This window comes from Oryza glaberrima, chromosome 1 (genome assembly GCF_000147395.1).
Source record: "Oryza glaberrima chromosome 1, OglaRS2, whole genome shotgun sequence".
NCBI lineage: Eukaryota > Viridiplantae > Streptophyta > Magnoliopsida > Poales > Poaceae > Oryza > Oryza glaberrima.
In genome coordinates, this window is record NC_068326.1 from 28,181,294 (window position 1) to 28,195,655 (window position 14,362).

Here is a 14,362-nt window from a genome sequence, read left to right on the forward strand (position 1 = left end):
TCAAATTTCAGTTACTTCTAAATTGTATTCCTATACTAACTTTAAACTCTTCTTCCCATGTTTTTCTTAATTTCGAATTTTAGTTATTTGTAAATTGTACGGACTCTAAACACTACTTTTAATTTTGTTATGTTTATTCCGAATTTTAGTTAGTTTTAAATTCCTATATGTACTCTAGTCTCCTCTTCTAATATTCTTTATTTTTTAATTCCAAATTTCAACTATTTCTAAATTGTATTTCTATATGGACTCTAGTCTCCTCTTCTAATATTTTTTATTTTTTAATTCCAAATTTCAGCTATTTCTAAATTGTATTTCTATATGGACTCTGTTTTTTCTTTTTCTCCGATTAATGTGGGAATTTCTAGGCCATGGGAGCGAACGTGAAGGCTCCTTTTTCTATTCCTTTAATATTATAACTAGCATGGTGGCCCGCGCAGATTGCGCAGCTAGTATCATTATATTTTCTCTCATATAATAGCATATATGTTTTCTCATTATATTATTAAAATATATTACAATGACAACATAATTTTAAATTTTGCAGTAACTTTAAGAAACTACTAATGTATAATATTCATATTGTATTTTATATACGTGTTAGTTATTAATTATTTTTAATATCAAATTTTAGTTATTTGTAAATTATATATGTTCCTATATGGACTCTAGACTCGTCTTTTATTTTTTTTAATTCTGAATTTTTATTATTTATAATTATATTTCTATGTGGACTCTAGACTCATCTTTCAATATTCTTTTATTTTTAATTTCAAATTTCAGTTACTTCTAAATTGTATTCCTATATTGACTTTAAACTCTTCTTCCCATGTTTTTCTTAATTTTAAATTTTAGTTATTTGTAAATTGTATTTTTATATGGACTCTAAAAACTACTTTTAATTTTATTATGTTTATTCCGAATTTTAGTTAGTTTTAAATTTCTATATGGACTCTATACTCTATTTCTAATATTCCTTATTTTTAATTCCAAATTTCTATTTTTTTCTTAATTGTATTTCTATATGAACTCTATACTCCACTTCTAATATTCCTTATTTTTAATTCCGAATTTCAATTATTTCCTAATTGCATTTCTATATGGACTATATACTCTACTTCTAATATTCCTTATTTTAAATTCCAAATTTCAGTTATTTCATAATTGTATTTCTATATGGACTCTAGTCTCCTCTTCTAATATTCCTTATTTTTTAATTCTGAATTTCAACTATTTCTAAATTGTATTTCTATATGGACTCTAGTCTCCTCTTCTAATATTCCTTATTTTATAATTCCGAATTTCAGCTATTTCTAAATTATATTTCTATATGGACTCTGCTTTTTATTTTTCTCCGATTAATGTGAGAATTTCTAGGTCATAAGAGCGAACGTGGAGGCTCTTTTTTATTCCGAATCTTAGTTTTAAATTCCTATATGGACTCTATACTCTACTTTTAATATTCCTTATTTTTTTAATTCTGAATTTCTATTTTTTTTCTTAATTGTATTTGTATTTCTATATGGACTCTATACTCTACTTCTAATATTCCTTATTTTTAATTCCGAATTTACTTCTAATATTTCTTATTTTTAATTCCGAATTTTAGTTATTTCCTAATTGTATTTCTATATGGATTTTAGTCTCTTCTTCTAATATTCCTTATTTTTAATTCTAAATTTCTATTTTTTTTATTTATTGTATTTCCATATGGATTCTATACTCTACTTCTAATATTTCTTATTTTTAATTCCGAATTTCTATTATTTCCTAATTGTATTTCTATATGGACTCTATACTTCTACTTCTAATATTCCTTATTTTTAATTCCGAATTTCAGTTATTTTCTAATTGTATTTCTATATGGACTCTAGCCTCCTCTTCTAATATTTCTTATTTTTTAATTCCGAATTTCAGCTATTTCTAAATTGTATTTCTATATGGACTCTAGTCTTCTCTTCTAATATTCCTTATTTTTTAATTCCGAATTTCAGCTATTTCTTTTTGTTTTCTTTTTCTTTGATTAATGTGAGAATTTCTAGGCCACGAGAGCGAACGTGGAGGCTCCTTTTTTTATTTCTTTAATAATATAATAGATAATAGATAGATGATTTACCAAGGCTCTTGTTCATATTGTTCAGTTAAAGCAGTTGATCTATTTTGTTCTACTGCGCACTCTGCCGCCGCTGATTTTGTTTGACACATGGTCTATTGATTAGGTGCTAATTAATCACTGGTGAGGCCAAGCTGTGCAGCCCTTGATCCACGATAGGTGGCCTACAGGAAAGCAACGGCAAAGTTTGCCGTTGGTCTCAAATGCAGAGGGAAGGCAGAACGGCATGGGCGGATATGGGTGTGTTTGGTTGCCTGTATGATGCCTGGCTCGCATTGCGGATGCAGGCAATGGCGTGTTTGGTTGCCTGCACATCCGTCCGAGCCAGGCTCAACTCGTGCAAATCACACCCCGGAGCCAGGCTCGGAGGAAACGCGGACATCGACCTTCGCTACTCAGCCAGCCTCCGTTCGTGCAGACGCGGGTGCGGGGATGCATGCGCGGATGCAAGCGCGGGGCCGGGGGCCGTGAGTCTGCTTACCTTTCTCTTCCATTTGCGTAAGCTCTCCATCTCTTCTCCTCCCCTCAAGCCATCGCCATCTGATTCGCCTCCAATCGCCTGGCTGACCACGAGCACGACGGGCTTCGAGCTTGACCGGTCCCGACGAAGCTCCTCCGGCCTCAAGCTTGGCCGGCCCTCACTAGTGGCTTATCTTCCCTCCTTGCTTCGAACGCTGCCTTCATCTTCTTGGTCGTCGCCGTCGTTGTCTTCCCTGACAGCTCAGTCATCTCCGTGCTGAATACCTGCCACTCCCTCTCAATCCCGACCAGATCTGGTGGCCAGCCTATAGATCCGGCGAGCAACCAACCGATCCAGCAGCTGCGATAGCAGGGATCCAGAGCGGCGAGCTGTGTGAGCTTCACCGACGAGCAGTGAGGCAAAGAGAGATGAGCTGTAGGGCAGAGAGCTGCTGCTCATCAACGCTTCTTTTTCCTTCTCCTTTTGTTTTTTGTTTTTTCACACTTATCCATTGACTGATGATATCAAAGTAGTATTATCAAAGTGCCTAGCACAAAAGTTTAATGTTTACCGACATAATTTTCTTTACAGCCGTTGCTTGAATTTATTTGTGCGATAAATTGTTTTTCTCTAGTTTATTGAATTTGATATGTTGATGTTTATTACAATTTACCGTATTTTAGGCTTATGCAATATGGTTTTTAGTTATATGTTTGGTAGAGGTAACCTCACCCTGTAAAATTGAGGAGGTAACCACACACAATCCATACAACCAACCAAACAAAATTTCAACCCAATCATATCTCTAATGCAAGTAACCAAACGAAATCTCATCCCGGCTAAGCTAAACTGATACAAATAACCAAACGGTTGCATGTGTATCTCCTCATCTAGGCTAAACTTAGCCTGGATGAGAGAGATGAGCTGGGCTAGAGGGATGCAAGCAACCAAACACACCCTATATGTGTTCATCAAGGATGGCGCTCGTGTCGGAACTCATAGCATCAAATCTGGAGTCTAGAATCAACCTTCATCAAGTAATTTAGCGAACACAGATACTAACTTTTTTTATTTGTGAATGAACGGGGCAGAAGGCGCAGGAGCACACAGAGTGCAAGTCCAACACGGTCGTCCGCTAACACGAACCGCATCATCTTCTCAGGTCCTCTAGGAAACAAGGTAAGCTAAGCGCCCAAATGCCGAACGATGAGTGATTGATCACTCGGACGTCACCAAACGATCGATAAACTCGTCAAACGCCACACGCGAGGGCCCTTCTTCCGCGAGCGCCTCCACGGCCTTCGCCCTCGCCACGGCCAGCCTCTCCAGTAGCTTCCCCCCTTCCTCCGACTCCATCACCAGCCTCACCTTCGCCTCCACCTCCTCCGCGCTCACCATCTCCTCGTCGTAGCCATCGATCACCACGCCCACCTTCATCTCCTCCACGATGAACACCTTGTTCATCCTCTGCTCCGCGTACAGCGGCCAGCACAGCAGCGGCACCCCCGCCGTGATCCCCTCCAGCGTCGAGTTCCACCCGCAGTGCGTGACGAACGCGGCCGTCGCCGCGTGGCGTAGCACCTTGGCCTGCGGCGCCCATGACTTGACCACCATTCCTTTGTCCGCCGTCCTCTCCAAGAACCCCTCGGGGAGCAGCGCCGCCAGGTCTGGCTCCGGCAGATGCTCGAGCAGATTGGCCGGATCCTGACGCGGGCTCCGCACCACCCACAGGAACCGGTGGCCGGAGCTCTCGAGCCCGCGCGCTATCTCCTTCAGCTGCGCCGCCGAGAAGGAGCCCATGCTGCCGAAGCAGAGGAACACCACGCTCCGCGCCGGCTGCGCGTCCAGCCACGCGAGGCACGCGTGCCGCACCCCTCCTCCCTCCTCCTCGCCTGACGCCACCAGCGGACCGACGCAGTACACCGGCGGGGTGGGGCGGTCCGGGGAGCAAGCTCCCTCCCGGAGCGCACCCATGGCCCTCGCTTCAAGCCACTCGTACGTGTTGAGCAGCACGCCGCTCGCCTCCATGGCGCGCGCGTACAGCTTGACCCGCGCCTTGTAAAACCGACCCTCTCTGTCCTGCACGAGGGACGGCATGTCCGATGCCGGTATCGGCGGGACGCCGGGGAAACGGAGGAGCGCCTTGCCCATGTCTCTGAGGTTGGTGGTAGTCGTGGAGTAGTGGTGCATCAGGCCTAGGGAAGCGGCAAAGGCGCCCGCGGCCGAGGTGAAGTATATGTAGGCGGGGACGTGGAGCGCCGCCGCGGCGTCGACTGCCTCGGCGCAGAATATGTCGAGGACAAGCGCCGCGACGGAGGGGATCGATCGGAGGAGCGACGCGAGGGAGGGCACCGACCGGCGGAGCACGTCGAGCATGAGCAAGAGGGGGTTCGGATCGGGGTCGGCGCAGGACGGCGGCGGCGGGAGGTGGTGGAAGGTGATGGAGGGGTTGGAGGCGGCGATGCCGGCGATGGTGGGGGATCCCGTGGTGCCCGATCCGGGGGTGGCCGGGACGGCGATGGTGACGTCGAAGCCGCGGGTGAGGAAGAGCTTGGCGAGCTCGACCATGGGGAGCAGGTGACCCGCGCCCATGGCGGCGTATAGCACGACGTTGCGGCTGGGCTTGGACTCCATTAGCTCAGGACTCAGGAGCTCTCACTTTCATCGTCCTTTGGAAGAGAGATCTCAGTTGCGGTGTGGTCACTGGTTGGTCACTTGCCTTGTGATTCTTTCGGCTTCATTAATTCCTTTTTCTTTTCAGGTGATCTAATTATTTACGTCTTCCAGCTACGAAGGCGGGAACCATTTCCGTCTCCCGGTGACGAAGGCGGGAAATTTGCTGGGTAAGGCTATATTTACTCCGTGTGCGTCCACTTCGGTGTGCGTGACCGCACCATTTGCGTCGCGGCCTCGCCTCGGCTTCTCCGTCCCGCCCGCGCAAGCAGCGCCCGCCTCCTGTTCGACGGAATGGCACAGTGGGACGCGCTCGTGGACGCCGCGCTTGCAAGGCTGGCGTCGAGGAACCTCCTGCGAGCCACGCGTCCCATCGCCCTCGCGCCACCTCCAGCGCCGCCTGAAACCTTCGCCGGCCCTGGCCCATGGGACCGCGCCGCCGTCGAGATCCAGCTCGATCGCGCAACCCTCCACCAATGGCTCGCCGAAGGTACTTGCCAACTGTTTTTTCTTCTACTACTTCCCTGCAGGGATGCATGTCAAAATTCAGCTCCCTTTTCACCCCTTTCTACTACTAATTCCGTGTAACTTAGTATTATTCGTGGGCTCAAGACCTCCAAAAGGCAAATTGCTCATGAATTTACCTCTTCCATCGAAATATAGTTTGTTCATCTTTAATACAGAGATACTCAAGTCTTTTGCGTATTTCCAAGAAAAATATTGGTTTGTTTCGTTGTGAATTTGGGTTTTCAGTGACTTTGCTCATGGCAAAGTTTGGTTTGATTAGGTGGTGAAGCGACTGGCCAAGAAGAGGAGGTGGATGAGAAACTCATTCTATTCTCCGGGAATGATTACATGGGCCTCAGCTCCCATCCGGCAATCCGCAAGGCTGCAGTGAAGGTGTGCTAATTCTGTACCTCTAGCCATCGTTTGGTCTATCGAGTTTCTTGCATACTGCATTACTGTTTGATTTTCTATATTTAAGAAAATAATTTCTGTTTGATTTTACTAACATCATGTCTCTTTGCTAGGCAGCTCAAGAGTACGGCATGGGACCTAGGGGCTCTGCCTTGATATGTGGCTATACTACTTATCACAAATTGGTGGAGGAATCTTTGGCAGAGTTGAAGAAAAAGGAGGTCCAGTATCATATTTTATTTTACGTGAACACCTGTGTTTGCAGAAATTATATGAAGTGACCATCATTTTTTAAGCTATGCATCCTTACTACAGAGTTCTTCTACAGGATTGCCTTCTTTGCCCAACAGGATTTTCTGCCAACATGGCTGTGATGACTGCTCTGGGAAGTGTGAGCTCTCTTTTGTCTGTTGGGAGAAAACCTGCAGAGGGTGAGAGAATTGCAGTTTTCTCGGATGCTCTCAACCATGCTTCTATCATTGATGGAATTCGCCTTGTTGAGCGACAGCAAGAAGTAGTAGCATTTGTCTACAAGCACTGTGACATGCATCATCTTGATTTCCTACTGTATGCTTTTCACTTTCCTGCCATAACATACATAAATTAGCAACCAACTGATTTATCTATTAACCATATCAATGAATACATGTGCAGGTCCAGTTGCTCAATTGAAAAGAAAGTTGTTGTCACAGATAGGCAAGTAACGTTTCCAAGTAAATTGACTTGTCTGCATGTGCATAGTATCAGAGTATCAAATTCTGAACTCTGAAGCTAATTTTTGTTGATAAAAAATGCAGCCTGTTTAGCATGGATGGTGATTTTGCTCCATTACCAGAACTTGTCAAATTACGCAGAAAGTATGGGTTTTTGTTGGTCATCGACGATGTTAGTATTTTATCTCCTCTCAAGTAGATTTTTATAGGCCTTGATAGTGATCAAGTTATATTGCAATTTTTGTTTTGAAGGCACATGGAACACTTGTTTGTGGCGAGAATGGTGGTGGTGCACCCGAGCTGTTTGGATGCGAAAATGACATTGACATAAGCGTTGGTACCCTAAGTAAGGCTGCTGGCTGCCAGGGTGGTTTTATAGTTTGCAGGTAATCTATTATCATGCCATATCCATATTATATACCAAGGAAAGAGCTGGCATAATTTTATATATATATATATATATATATATATATATATATATATATATATATATATATATATATATATATATATATATATATATACTCCGGGAGTGAAGCATGTGTTCTTAGTTCTTACAAATGAAGGAGTGCATATGCACAGAATATCTGAGACAGTTGGACAGATATTACTGCAAACATATGAACTGAGCAATGTGCCCATCAAATTATCAAAGCCAATAGGAGTGTGGGAGCATACGCTTGGATCATTGGATCAGAGTGTATCTTTTAATTCCAAACACTTTGATACACCTGTATCTGTTGCCATTCTGTTTTATGAGAGCTTTGCAACCATGCTCTTTGCTGACGTCATCTGGGTAACTGGGTTATAACTTGTCACGCAAATATTTAACCTTATACACAGTCAAAATGTATTGTCCACATAGATTGTGAACGCTCAACATCACATCGCTTCTTTGTACTTTGGGTGCAGAATCTCCTGTGATAGTTTCTGACTTAATGAGCAATTATTTGAAATTTGTTGTGCAGCAACCGATGGAAGAGGCTAATTCAATCGCGTGGCCGCTCATTCATATTTTCAACTGCTTTGCCAGTTCCAGTAGTTGCCTCTGTGTATGGTAATACTCACATCGAATATTAAATTATAGCACCAACATTTCATTTGAGGGTAAAAGGCATAAGCATTGCTACCATATTAATTTCACATTAGTTGCTTAGTAAGAATGAAGATTTCAATAAAAACACCTGTGCATATCATTAAGATAATAGTTCATTGTAGAGTATGGTATGGTTAAGTAACTGAAATCTTTTCTAATTATTTCAGCTGCTCTCCATGTCTCAAAGAAGGAGAGATGGCGGAGATCAGTGATCTGGAGGCATGTGCAGTATTTTGCTTCTTTGACCAAACTCGACTTAACTAGTCCCATAATTTCCATTGTAGTTGGAAGCGAAGAAGCAGCACTTAGGGCTGGCAGGTTCTCATTTCTTCCATTTTTGTATATTGCTAGTCTTATTTGTTTAAAGTTTCTAATCTTTTCGTATAAATCTTCAGGCATATGCTAAGATCTGGATTTCATGTTACACCAATTCGACCACCCACAGTACCACAAAACTCGTGCAGGTTGTAGTATTTCTTTTCCTGTCATTTTCCATCCCTGTGTCAATTTATACAAAAAGAAAAAAAAATCACAACCGGTGTTGATTAGGGATCATAAACTGAGTAATTGAAATAGAGCTCAGGGTATACATTGCTTTAGTTAATATGGTTTCTTGTACTACGGCACTGTGCTCTCTGTAGATGGTATCCCTGCTAGGTTTTGTTGTACTGTATGAGTCCTATTTTGATCAATATTGTAAACGAGCTAGGACTTGTATCAACCAAGCTTAAATGTTTTGGTTTCCATCAATCTCTTGCCAGGTTGCGAATAACTCTAAGCGCTTCTCATTCCTTGGATGACATCAAAAGGCTGGTAGATGCACTATCACCCTGGCTTCCTGACAAACATGATGAGCAGACATATGTTATGGCGTCAAAACTTTAAGCAAGTCCATCGGAGAATTCAGTTTCAATATCTGATGCCCTGCTAGTTGATACGAGGAAAAGGGGATAAGTTGATTCTAGTTGACGCGATTATTTGCATATATCCATTTATTTATGTTTGTATGATTGTATCACCACGATGTGAAACATAATTTATATGATCTGATGCCCTACAAGTTGGGTAAAGGAATTTAAAAAGTATTATTTTATGACCTTTGCTATCTATAAAGAATTAAGTCGGAAAATTGACTAATAATATTACCTTCCCGTCGTGTTTGAAGATTACCTGATACCCTACAAGTTGGGTCAATGGATTTAAAAGTATTATTTTATGATCTTTGCTATCTATAAAGAATTAAGTCGGAAAATTGACTGATTAATATTACCTTCCCGTCGTGTTTGAAGATTACACGACATAAATCTCATCCTACAGACCGACTAGCACAACAATTAAGCTGTGGAAATGTGGAGCCAGAGAATAAATCATGTAACCTTGCACTGCTCAGTAAAAAGCATCCATGTGCCCGTAGGGGGAAAAACGGCGTACAGCAGTCAGCAGTGTTAAGGCTTGTCCCGAGTTGAGATTGAGGAGATTACGCTACCTAAAATGATCCGGCTTCTGTGAGAGCCTACGAGATTGGGAGATTACACCAGATAAAAATTGCGTACGTATTATGGGAGCATGAAGAGCAAAATAGCCCATAAGAGTGTACCAAGTCAAGTGCTTAAGGTCAAACAAATAAGCCTCCTAATTGGGGTTTGTTGACGAAAAGCGCATCCTTTCTGCGACCAAACAGCCTCGCAGTTTTACCCTGCGGGCTACACCCATGTCCCCTTCACCTTGTCGGTTCACAAATTTCGTCGTGCAGAACATAGTACGTGTCAGGTGTCACTGTTAAACGCAACCTTCTAGTACGTATCGCTCCATGGAGATTTACCAGCCAGACACCAAATGGTAATTCTGATTTCCGTTACGCCAAGCAGAGCTAAATCATTATCTTAAAAAAAAAAAAGCAGCACCAAACACTTGAACAAAAAGAGTAACCATAGATTGCAAACTTATATAACCTCGCTCGCACGGAGATAAATACAAAAGTATTTTTTTAGCCATATGCTAGTGCCCTACCTGACGTGTATGTATCGCTAACTCCACTGGTTTTCTACAAATCGTGTTTGCAAAAAGGTTCGAACGAGACTGCAAGAGTGATGACCTGGAAGTCCGCAAGTCAATTTGTGTCAGCCGAAACCCCCAATTTTATTAAGCAGCAACCCACGGATGGCGAGGTCAAGCATTCGCCCGTGTTTGCTCGCTCCGCTCCGTCACGACCGCGCGCGCCACACGCACCGTAGCTTAGCCCGCCCACAAAGACCAGGCGTAAAAATCCACCGTATAAGACCACCGCCACACGCGGCGCCAAACGAATCAACCAGCATCGCCGCGCGCCATCGCCCACCTGACTACCTGAGATCAGCTAAGCTAAGCTAAGCTTGCTTCCGCGCCATGGCGACCGTCGGGCCGTACGGCGAGGCCGAGAAGAACGAGCCGGCGAGGCCGCTCGCGCTCCCGTCGCCGTCCGTCCACCCGGCGGCCAACGACGACGAGGAGGCCGCCCGCGCGGCGGCGGCGGCGGCGGCGGGGGACACCGCCGCCAACAAGCGCCCGCGCTCCCCGCAGTACCTCCGCAGGCGGCGCTGCGTGATCTGGTGCGGCGGCTGCTGCGTCACCTCGGCGGTCGTCGTCGGCATCGTCATCCTGGTGCTGGCGCTCACGGTGTTCAAGGTGAAGGACCCGGAGCTGACCATGAACCGCGTCACGCTGGAGGGCCTCGACGGCGACCTCGGCACGTCGAGGCACCCGGTGTCCGTGAACGCCACGCTCAACGCCGACGTCTCCCTCCGGAACCCCAACGTGGCGTCGTTCCGGTTCGACCGCAGCGAGACGGACTTCTACTACGCCGGGGAGACCGTCGGCGTGGCGTACGCGCCCGAAGGCGAGGTCGGCGCCGACAGCACCGTGCGGATGAACGTCACGCTCGACGTGCTCGCCGACCGCATCTCCCCCAACGTCAACGCCACCGACCTCATCTTCGGCCAGGACTACAACCTCACCAGCTACACGGAGATCAGCGGGAGGGTGAACGTGCTGGGGATCTACAAGAGGAACCTCGACATCAAGATGAACTGCTCCATCACGCTGGAGGTCAGCGCCCTGTCCACCGTGCAGAGCAAGAGCACGAACTGTGTCGCCAGCGTCAGCTGATCGCTCGCTCGCTCGCGAGATGGGATTTGGGGATCCATCGATCGTGTTCTATAATTATAATCTCTTGGTGGGCTGATATTTTCGTGTCACTTAGATTTAATTACTTGGGGTTTTTTTTTCTGTATTAATTAAACTTGGATTCTTGTGTGATTGACTTTTTGAGGTGTTATTATATGAGTTCAAATGGCAAAAACGAGCAACTTAATTAATTATATCTTCATACAACGGTTTATAGATAGGATGATCACGACCCAACCACTCCAGTTCGTTACACTGGAAAGTTCGGTAGGCTATAACAGAGGCTAACAACCATTGTTTTGCATCTATACAACCTTTTCTGATGTTACCCAGAATGCATCATCTCTGTCTTGGCAGATTTGGTTGGTTAACAACCACACTTGCTTCCGTGTGTGCTTGCTTGGCACCACGTTGGATTATAAACCGAAACTGGTTTTTATTTTTTAAGATCCGATGATGCATCCAGCTCTATATAGCTCGCCTTCTGCTAGTTATTCACTCTGAAACGGAGCGATGCCCCCGCTGCATGCTAGCATCTAACAAATCCCAAGTCCCAACTATGCCAGATGATCCTCCTTTGAATTCGATTTCAATGTCTGTGATCTTTGCTTTAAATCTTCTCTAATTTTTTCGGTGCTCACTGTACAGGTGGAATTTCCAGTTAACTGCCAATTCTCTGGTGTCGCACCCGTAGACATGGGCCCGTTCATTTATGTGCCAAATTCATATTGGGCTGAAAACTGAATTGTGCCATATAAGGCAATCTTCTTGGGAAAAAGTACACCGAAGGTCCCTGAACTTGTCATCGAGTTACAAAATCATCCCTCAACCGCAAAACCAGATATCCGGTATCCCTTAGCTAATCAAAACCAGTCACAATAGATCCCTCGGTGGTTTTGACCCCGATTTTATCCTACGTGACAGCTGAGTCAGCGTGGGACCCACGTGGGCCCCACATGTCAGGATGCCACGTCATCTCTCCCCTCCATCTTCTCTTCCTTGGTTCCTCCTCTCTCTCTCTCTCTCTCTCTCTCTCTTACTTTCCTTGGTTCTTTTTCCGGCGAGAGAATGCTGCGGAAGCGGAGCATGAGCACCACGCCGGTGGCCGGAGCTGGAGGAGCTCCTGCGGCTGCTCGCCTCCAATCAAGCGAACTGGGAAGGATGGAGGAGGCGACGGGTGCCGGAGATGTGGCGCCGTTGATGGTGCTCCGGCTCTAGTGAAGACGACGACGGAAGGCAGGAATGTGACGGCAGCGGGCGACAGGAGAGGAGCGGCGCGCGGGCGGTGGGGGAGGAGCTGGGAGGCCGGCGACGAGCGGCGGCGGGCCGGGCGCTGCGGCAATGGGCGCAGAGGTGGACTCACGAGCCTTGCCGCTGCTCTCGGCGGACTCGAGGCCGTCCTCATCGTCGCAAGGAGTGACGACAGCTCCGGTCCTCATCCTCCTTCCGCCGCCACTGCATTCCCGCCTTCCGTCGTCGTCTTCACCACCGGCGGCGGAGCACCATTAGACGGCGCCACATCTTCGGCGCCCATCGCCTCCTCCATCCCTCCCAGCTCGCTTGACCGGAGGCGGGAAGCCGCAGGAGCTCCTCCAGCTAGCTCCGGCCACCAGCGTGGTGGTGGTGCTCGTGCTCCGCTTCCTGCACCCGCCATTCATCGATACAACTGTCACCGGTCTTCTGAGAAACATAATGGCGCGCCAGGTAGGGGGAGCGTCAAATTCTTCGCCGACTAGTGCGATGGGTTTCGTTTCCGACGTTGACGACTTCGTCTTCCCTCCCGGCAGGCGTTCCGGTTCGGCAGCCTCGACTTTATCACCAACAACTTCGGCAAGATTTCTCTCCTCGACTCGGATTCGAACCAGTCGGGAAGAGGCCAGATCTCCGCCCCGTTCGGTATCCCGAACTTGGCCGAGATCTACCCCAAGATCATCTCCCCCGAGTTGGCTTCAAACCACTCGGACGAGATCCAATCTACTCTAACACGGCCCAATCAAGACGATGGGGCCTATCCGCCAATCCTGATGAAACTCCCCGACGATTTGGCTGTTGTCTTCACCACAAGGGCGTCTTCTCCCCGTAGGTCTAGGCCGGATCCGGCCTCGGCCCCGATCTAGCCTAGCTCCAGGGAAGTCGGCGTCATACTCCAGCCTCTCGGCACGGTTTCGACGGAACAACTGGATGGCTACCTCAGCTCCCCCGGCGTCGACTCACGGCCAACGGAGATCATTGAGTACGACTACTTCGGCTACCACTACGACTACCGCAACCTCGACGACTTCGACGAAGACTTTGAAGATAACTACACGCCTCTCTACTTTGGCATTTTCATGGCTGACAACGAGATGGAAGAACAGCGTAAAGCCCGAGAAGCAGAAGAACAACGCGTGCAACAGGAAGCCGAACGACGCCGACTGGAAGAGGAGCGCCAAGCACAAGAGCGAGAACGGCTGCAGCGTGAGCAACAGGAACACGAACGGGCTGCAAAAGAGGCTGAGGACCGGCGACAGCACGCCTTGGATGCCAGGCAACGAGCACGAGAACTTATCGGGCAGCAAGACGTCGAGGGAACAACGGTTTTTCGCACCCCTCAACAGAACGCGGTTGCAGCGATCACCCTCCTCGACACCCTCCTCAAGGAAGATGCACTCAATCAAGCCAATCACGTCGTCAACATCTTGAACCAGACCAAGACCATGATCACCGCCTCAGTCCCGGTTAACTCTGCAAGCGTCCGCACGCCGACTGGCAGCCGAGTTCCCCCTCTTCGATCTCAAGACTATCACCAACCAAGCCTCAGCGTCGTCGGCGCGGGATCCAGTCGCAGGAACAGGGGTCACGACGAGCGATCTGTTCACTCGCCTCCCGAACCACACAGGGAGCGTCGGGTTGAACGACCTCGCTCCCCACATCGTAGGCGCCCCGTCGATCTTCGCGAAACTATCAACCAGCGCCGCACGGCAAAGAGGCTACGTCCCCCATTCACCAGATCGTTACGACAACGACGTGGATGGAATTGCTGCCTTCACAAGCGACCTGCGTCGAGTGGATTGGCCGGCCGGCTTCAAGCCGACTGGAATCGAGAAGTATGACGGCACCACTAAACCTGAGTCTTGGCTCACCGTCTACGGTCTTGCAATTCGCGCAGCAGGAGGAGACAGCAAAGCTATGGCAAACTATCTGCCCGTAGCATTAGCGGATTATGCCCGGTCCTGGCTCCATGGGCT

General features: G+C 47.1%; 3 protein-coding genes across 5 annotated transcripts; 2 read left to right on the forward strand and 1 right to left on the reverse strand.

The window, feature by feature from the left end:
• Positions 1-2,317: 2,317 nt before the first annotated feature.
• On the forward strand, positions 2,318-9,058 carry LOC127779262 (8-amino-7-oxononanoate synthase-like). Of its 3 annotated transcripts, none has more exons than XM_052305995.1 (12): positions 2,318-2,611; positions 5,335-5,736; positions 6,034-6,146; positions 6,278-6,385; positions 6,493-6,731; positions 6,819-6,860; positions 6,962-7,049; positions 7,130-7,263; positions 7,846-7,934; positions 8,141-8,291; positions 8,369-8,437; positions 8,735-9,058. In XM_052305995.1, exons 2-12 carry the CDS (start codon positions 5,541-5,543, stop codon positions 8,856-8,858), a joined length of 1,353 nt encoding a protein of 450 aa, XP_052161955.1. In that variant the 5' UTR covers positions 2,318-2,611; positions 5,335-5,540; the 3' UTR covers positions 8,859-9,058. The 3 variants fall into 3 exon arrangements, with proteins under 3 accessions (XP_052161955.1, XP_052161968.1, XP_052161961.1); XM_052306008.1 differs by having other exon boundaries at positions 5,361-5,736; XM_052306001.1 differs by lacking the exon at positions 2,318-2,611 and adding an exon at positions 5,148-5,279 and having other exon boundaries at positions 5,361-5,736.
• LOC127779253 (anthocyanidin 5,3-O-glucosyltransferase-like) lies at positions 3,615-5,207 on the reverse strand. Its single transcript, XM_052305989.1, has one exon. It carries the CDS (start codon positions 5,205-5,207, stop codon positions 3,792-3,794), a length of 1,416 nt encoding a protein of 471 aa, XP_052161949.1. The 3' UTR covers positions 3,615-3,791.
• Positions 9,059-10,086: 1,028 nt separating the features above from the next.
• LOC127760049 (uncharacterized) lies at positions 10,087-11,322 on the forward strand. The gene has a single exon (XM_052284259.1). It carries the CDS (start codon positions 10,359-10,361, stop codon positions 11,115-11,117), a length of 759 nt encoding a protein of 252 aa, XP_052140219.1. The 5' UTR covers positions 10,087-10,358; the 3' UTR covers positions 11,118-11,322.
• Positions 11,323-14,362: the final 3,040 nt, after the last annotated feature.